We start from the raw sequence: 7,932 nt of genomic DNA on the forward strand, positions 1-7,932 counted from the left end.
AAGAGAAAAATGGTCTATGTACTAGGTTCCTGCGCATTCATCGTAGGAGACCTATTGGCATGAGACCGACATTCCTTTTATGCAATTACACTTTTTCAAGGCGGAGCTGAGTTTGCTGACTTGGGAAGAACACTGATAGCTGATCATAATGCTAAGGAGATTATAATGTTGGTTTCAAAAACAGGATTGTGAAAATTGTTTGCACTAGTTCTTCTTTTGGTCATATTTACTAGCAAATTTGTGTCTTGCTGATTTTTTACATTTGTAATGACCTTGTGCAGAGATGGTTTGAAGAGCCTGATGTTAGAGTGTGAAGAATCTCTACAAACCACAAGGACTACATTTTCTTGGAGGGCACTCAATGTTCTTGGTGTTGCTGAGTCTCTTCGCTCGAAGCGTAAATGGATACAATGGTATGGCCATAACATCACTTAATTTGATCCTCTTTACTAATCTCCTAATATCATTTCAATACATCAAATTGCTTTGTTTTCATGGAATCCAAAGATACATCAGTAATGTTATTTTGTCTTGGAAATACTAAATTATTTTGTTTTGATATCACCTAGTTTGAGTTGTTCTTTGCAACTACCACTTGATCATTTAACAAGCATTTGAAATTCAAAGTGAAATAAAGCTCTTTTAGTTTTTTTTCCAGAAGAAAATTAGATGTTGCACTTGGTACCATAGGCCTTGTAAAAGGGTTGTACTCCATTTCAGTCTATGACAGTAGACTGATTTCTAACTGCTCCATGTACCCACATATGATATAATATTTTTCATTTTTGGCTTGCTGAATATACAAAGAGAAAATTGCTTAACAATATTGCTTAATTTGACAACAATTTTACTTTTATTTGATACAAGAGTGGAGGTAGTCTTAGATTTTACCTATTTCTCAGTAGTTGTTCTCCTTCGACAACAACATCATCCTTCAACAAATACATTCTAGCTTGTACAGAGGAAAGTCGATCTTTAGTAGAGGGCACATAAGAGATCCTCTAATGGAGGCGCAATGGTTTAGTAGGATCACTGGATGAAGCACATGTATGAATGTATTGTCTTCAATTAGGAAGGCACAGTTACCCATCGAGGGGAGGGCATGCATGAATGTAACAAAATCACAACATCACAAAGATGTGGTATTTGTTTTACAACATCACAAAGCTCTCGCTGATCTAACAAAATCCAAAGCAAGGTTTGTTTAGCTGAAAACTTTGAGATATTTTATATTTGACAGAGATCTGTTTTGGAAAGATACAGGAGGAAGTTTGTAGATATTTTGTTCCTTCAATTGATCAACTTGTAGATATTTTCACCAAAATCTTGTTGGATTCCACCTTCACTAGTTTGTGACATTGTATTGCCATTTAGGGGTGATATTGTTTTATAATAGCATCTCTCTACACTCTTATATAGTTTGTTGCCTTTGAAAATGTATGGGTCATGTAGATTTTTCATGGGTTTTTCTTTCACACTGAGCACAGGAGAAGACTCATGGAGTTCAGGGGTAGTTGTAGGATGCAAGAGACTCTTGGGTTTTTTTGAAATTACATCTCACCATGAAGTTTCACTTGGGCACACTTGACACATATTTGAACTAGGGTTATGATTACATTACCTTTTGTTGCATCATTGAGGGAGAGCCTTGTTCCTATGTTGAAGCTAAGGCTCTAGATCCCATTGGTGAATAATATGAGGAAGGGAGCCCTAGAATAGGAGCCTCCTATCACATTAGGAGCCTAGAACATGATTTATGGTAAGGGGGGTCATAAACAACCAAAAGGAGGAATCCCCTTGCACATTGGAGGTCCAAAGTATGAAAAATGGTAGGGAGAGTAACACACCCTATCTAGGACGATGCCTAGAGCATGATAGGTGGAAAGGAAAGAGGCTAGAGGATGAAAACCCTTACTTGAATGATGCCATGTGGTGGTAGAAGCTCTTGTATGGTTAAAAGGATGACACTTGATGAGAAATGTTCTACTTCAAGGGTGAAAAGAGGAACATTTTGGTAACCACCCCTTTGAATAGGGATGTCTTCTGCATGAAGGCTATTAAATTATTCTAAATCGCCTTTACAGGGTGTTACATATTATTTGTGGCATATTCCACATATTTGGAGGTGTCTTTCAATTTTTAGATATCTGGGGCAAGGGCACTTTGCTCGAGACACATTCTACATTAAAGGATGTTAAAGCTCCTTTATGAGGTTTTTATGTATTATTCAAGGCATATTATGCATATTTGGAGGTGTGTTTCACCTTTGATATATTTGGGGCAAGGACACTTTGTTTGAGGCTACATATTTGAAGGAAAGCCCTTTGCATGAGGAGATATCATGTGGTGTGGTTGACATGGTCCAAGCCCCTAACAACAAATGCATACTATAAGGAAATGAGGAGACGGGAAGTGGCAAGTGGATCTATGCATTGGAGAAAGAGGTCCCAAGGCAAATTTGTACTTGTGAGCCAAAGAAAGATCATATTAGAACATCATTATCACTCTAGAATAGGAGCAACTAGGGTTTGGAGAGCTCTCTAGAGAGAGTGCTAGGGTCAAAGAGGTCCTAAAGTGTCTAGGAAAACCTTAGGGAGATTCCCCAAATTGGGAGGTGAATCAAATAATCTATAACTTACCCTCTCTAAACCCTAAAAGGGACCAAGCCTTAGTTTGGGAGGATGGAAGCCTATAAATGTCAACCTTTTGGCTTAGTCATGACTCCTAATCTTAAGTCCTTGAACATCTTCATGTGTATCTTGTAATACAGTTTTTATCCTATGTATTATGAACTTGGTCACATGTTAGGGTTGACTATTATAAGGTGGTTATGGTTAATATCCTATATAATCAAAGGCACTTGCTCGATTTGATTTTGGACCTTTTACACCACTTTCTTTCTTCTTCTCGTTTCTAGATCATTATTTCTTTCTTTCAATTGGTATTAGGGTGTGTATGGTCTTAAGAGCATGCGATCATTGATCAAGCCATCATGACCCATGGCAGCTTTGAAGGGATAAAAGGAAGACGTGTTGAAGCCAATGCTGCCATTGGAGTTTGATTCTTGAATATCATGGAGATTAAGAAGAATTATGTTCCATGCTCAAGGTTAATTACATTAACGTTTTATGTGCTTACTCTACAAATGAATTTGAACAAGTTTTTCATGGAAACCTTTCGAAAAGAGAAAAAAGACCTTGCATTATAGTTTATTGGTGGATTCCTATATTTTCTTGGTTGTTGTTACATGTTGACTATTGGAAGATCTGTTTATATTACTGAGAATCTTTCACCTGAAAATGGAGCAGTAAAGGACATATTAACTGTTATACGCTTTTGATTTTTCTGCCTTTGAGAACCTTGTGAGTTGTATGTCATTGAAGGGTGACTTGGTTTGAATAGTTAGCTTTGGAGAGCAGTTAGAGGAAGAAATAACTCAAACCCAAACTCAACAATGGAATTTTTATCAATGTGTCCATTCCAATAGATTATTATTCTAAATCTGGATGATGTGGCAACAATAATTATATATTTTTTGGAATGTACCTCAGTGAATGATCACCTTTTGTAATATTTTAAGTGCCGCTACATAGAGATGTTATTTCTATGCTTAATTAATTGCATTGATGTGCCATAGAGCAATGCAATGCACCTGGATACTTGAAGTCTTGGACTTGCAGAGCAGCATTTACTTGATTCCTTGGTAGCTGTTTGAAGATCCTAACCAAACTGATGTTTCTTTCAGAATTGTGGTTCTTTGTCATAGTAGTATAGTACGTTGTTCCTGAGATTACCTTTGGTTCTGTTCTGAGATCTGTAGAGAATTGTTGAGCAAGGGGGAGGATAGCTTCATCTTAATTTTAAAGCATCCCTCTACCCAACGTTAAGCTTGATGGGAAGAATTATCCTATCTTCAAGTGAAGGGTGCTAAACATATAATTGAAGAATTGATTGTTAAGACTTGTGGAGGGTAAGAAGACAAATTGCGCTGTTGCTAAAGAATTAGTAAAGCTTTTGGCGCACAATGAAGATGTGCAGTACATTATAAGTTCTACTATTGCAGATCATATTGGTCCTCAAATTAGAAGTTTGATTAGTTCTTGTAAGATTTGGACTAGGATTCTCTAACAGAACAAGGATTCTCTATTCTAGGAAATGACTGTATGCATTTTAAATGATTGGTTGTGTATATCACTGTTTATACGATACGTATTCAGGATGTGCAAGATCAATTTGGAGCAGTTGATGATAGAATTGATCCTAAAGTTCGTAGTGCCACTGTTCCAATGGTTGAAAAAAATGTTTCAGCCATTTGTGACCAGTGTGAATGCCACTGATAAAGTGGCTAACTTTCTTGGTAGAATGTTACTGCAGAAAGAACATTGCTGGAACAGATTCACTTAAAAGAGTGTATACCGAGCACTTACACTGAAATCACTAAGAAGAAAGGGAAGAAGTCTGCATAGAAAAGTTTAAAGGAAACTTCACAAAAAACCCTTGAAAAATGATGTTGTATCAAGCAGGGCCATTATTGCAGAGATTGTGTCAAGGCCCATTACCACAGTAAATATATATTATTTAGAACTATGTTGTAATTTTTGTCAGGGTTCATGTTTAGGTTCAACTATCACTGGCTACCCTATTCTGGAAGAGATTTTGCTCTCCTGAAGACATCTTGATCTAACTCTTCATTCTTTGTTTTCACCTCCATAAAAAATCTCTAGTGGATTCATAAATTTTCCTTTTATTGTGACAGACTATTTTATGTGGTATTGTTGGCATACCTCCTTCAAATGGTGTTATTCCTGAATCTCCAATGCACATGAAAGGCTTAGCTACCCTCAAACATCAGGTACTAATATATTGGAATTATCAATTGTAGCTTCTCAGGGAAAAGACACAATTCAGACATTTTATAGACGAGTAACTTACAAGTACTTTTCTTACAGTTGGTGCTTAGCAAGTTAGTGACAACAATCTGGAAAAGTATGCAGAAAAATTCAACCTTAGGGCAATTATACAGAAACATGCAAGAAGCCTATGAGCAAATGCAGACCCCAATGGTTTATCAGCCTCCACCTGCCTTGGTAATGGTCTTATTTTTGAGTTTGGGTGTTTCATTTTATCTAATTTTCCTCTCCCTTTATTTATTTGTCTTGTCATGTCTCAACCATTTATGTAGGCACTTAAGGAATTGAAAGAGTCCACAATTCAGTTGGCCGCAAGTACTGGGAATATGGATGCCCCAGTTGATGAATCAATTTTTAATGTTGACAAGGACGTGGATGACCTGCTTCTTGTTGAGGTGAAAGAACAACAATTGAGTAATTTGTTGCAATCTCTGATGGTGGTTGGTTGCCTTGCAGTAATGCCCATCATTAGAAAGATCCCAACTTCTATGCTTTGGGGTTACTTTGCCTTCATGGCCATAGAGAGTTTGCCAGGAAATCAATTTTGGGAAAGGCTATTGTTTCTTTTCACTGCTCCAAGCCGTAGATACAAGTATGAACTTTATTCAAACTATAATGTGATTGAATTTAATGCTTGTAATATAGTTTTCAAAGCTGATGAATGTTGAACTGATGGTTACAGAGAACTTTAGGAGTATCATGCTACATTTCTTGAAACGGTGCCTTTCAAGACAATTGCCACTTTCACCATTTTCCAGACATGTTATTTGTTGGCATGTTTTGGTATCACATGGGTGCCTATAGATGGTGTTCTCTTCCCACTACTAATCATGTTGTAACTTGTTAGTCCCAGCGAGGCAGTATATCCTTCCCAAGTTTTTCAAAGGAGCACATCTTCAAGAATTGGATGCAGCAGAGTATGAAGAAGCCCCTAGAATGCCACGCAATATAACAGTGAGTGCAAGACACATATCAAACAAATTTTAAAAATATTACTCAATTCTATTTCATAAGCCCTGCAACATGAACAATAATAAATTGAACTGTAACATATATTGATTGCAAGAAGCTGGAATTCAGGGGTTCGGACTAGGAAGCATGGGAACAGGTGCAAATGATGGTGAAGTTTTGGATGAGATGATTACATGAAGTCGCGATGAGGTCAAACACACATATAGTCCACAGATAACTAGCTTGAGTGATTGCACACCAATTCATGGATCTGAGTCTGCATTAAGTCCCCAAGTTGCAGAAGCTAAACAAATATATAGCCCCCGTATAAGTGAGATCAGACAGACACATAGCCCTCACAGAGGGGAAAAGCATTCGGGCATTCCCTTGGTTAGTCAAGGAAAAAATATGAGTCCAAGTGCATTTGGTTTGAGGCCACATAAACCAACTTCCAATTAGGTGTTTGGAGTATAAATCCTCAGCTAGTAATCTTTCCCTTGAGTGAGCATATCTTATGTTTAATAGTACATATTTTGTTGGCTTATCATTATTTAATCATTGTGCCATAAATCACTCGGTTGTATTTGGTGTGTCTTCACAAAGAACCTCTGTCCATCTCAGAGGACAGGGTAGACCATATAGTGCGTGTAAAAAAATGTAATGGAAGTCAAGCTTGAAGTATTTCTGTTTTCTTGAAGCATGAAATCTATTATGTCAGTATTGTGGTTTTGTAGACCCCGTGGTATTAAAGGGTCCTGTGAGTGGTTTGAGCTTCATAGAAAGTCATCCTTATTCTACCAGTTGGATCATAACCACAAAGTTTGCAGCCTTTAATGTTTCATTGAAATAAAAAATGTGGAAATTAAACTTGACAAATGAAAAGGAAATGGTAAGGCTTACAATATTAGAACTTCTGTAAATGTTTTCCCTTGGTTAGTTTTTAAAGGTAATGGCTAAACCAGCAATTACCTTTAAAAAGATCCAATTCATTTCTCAAAGTGGTGCAAGTATTACACTAGGCCCTCTTTATTTTGCATGGCCACATTTTTGTTCAAGCTAAAGTTGGATTTTTGATCTTCTTTTTTTGGTTTTTTCTTTCTTCTTGTTAACCCGTAACAGGGTTTCTGCAATAGAAGAGGGGCTGTGTATTCTTCCTGACCAGTTGGCCATTGCGGTGGCACATTGATGACAACCAATCTATGTTCTGAAGGACACAATTACATTATATACCACCTCTATGCCATTTCTGTAGATCAAAGTGCCAGACATTATGCACAGATTGAAGTCAAGGACCATGTAGGCTGGTGCCACTTGTTCGAGATTCAACTCTTGGGAAGAACACCATTTCCAAGGTCCTCCAAACTTGTAAGCAGCGGCCTACAGTTCAGCTCTTCATTTAGTTGAACAACACTGTTGGTGGACCATCCTTAGCATTAACCATTTTCTTACAGTGAGCTACTTGGTTCTTGATATTCCTGACAAGTAGAGCTACCCTTACTAGCACTCAACTGTGTAAAGCGCCTTTTCCAATTTTTCCTGAATCACTGCCATGTTAACTCTGTCCATTAAAGGAATGCATGCAGAAGTTTTTATATCCTTTTTTTTATGTTAAAGTGTTTGGATCAAACAGTAAACATGCAGGTATCCTCCTTTTTTTGTTAAGGGCTTTGTAGTCCCTCATACCCTAGTCTACCCAGATTGTGGAACATGTAGTTTAAGGGGTTAATTACTTTGCCTAGTGAGGCATTTTGTTGGAAACAAAGCTTGAGGTTTGGCAGTCTCAGACTTCAGTCATACATTTTAATAGAAAAATAGAGAGGCAGCATAATGTTTCAACATTAATAGAAGTCTAGTTTCCAATGAAAAGTGTTGAACAAAGAAAGCATTAAACATTCATAGCACAATTTTCCGAATATGAACTTGCCAACTTAACAAAGATTCAAATAGGTGAGATGAGATGATGAAGAGATATTCTAAAAATGTACATATACTGGCCTCACAAAGAAAGTAGGAGAGAGAATAGGAGAATTATATTAAGATTTTCAGAATGAATGTATAGAAGATTCGATGC

At 37.1% G+C, this 7,932-nt stretch overlaps 1 protein-coding gene across 1 annotated transcript; it reads left to right on the forward strand.

Moving 5' to 3' along the window:
• Positions 1 to 321: 321 nt before the first annotated feature.
• Positions 322 to 5,382, forward strand: LOC149216211 (putative boron transporter 2). The gene is made up of 5 exons (XM_089389863.1): positions 322 to 413; positions 4,757 to 4,852; positions 4,950 to 5,087; positions 5,183 to 5,202; positions 5,367 to 5,382. Exons 1-5 carry the CDS (start codon positions 402 to 404, stop codon positions 5,380 to 5,382), a joined length of 282 nt encoding a protein of 93 aa, XP_089245989.1. The 5' UTR covers positions 322 to 401.
• Positions 5,383 to 7,932: the final 2,550 nt, after the last annotated feature.

This window comes from Pinus tabuliformis, chromosome 1_1, assembly GCF_031772625.1.
Source record: "Pinus tabuliformis cultivar Carrire ecotype Pingquan chromosome 1_1, CPIR1, whole genome shotgun sequence".
NCBI lineage: Eukaryota > Viridiplantae > Streptophyta > Pinopsida > Pinales > Pinaceae > Pinus > Pinus tabuliformis.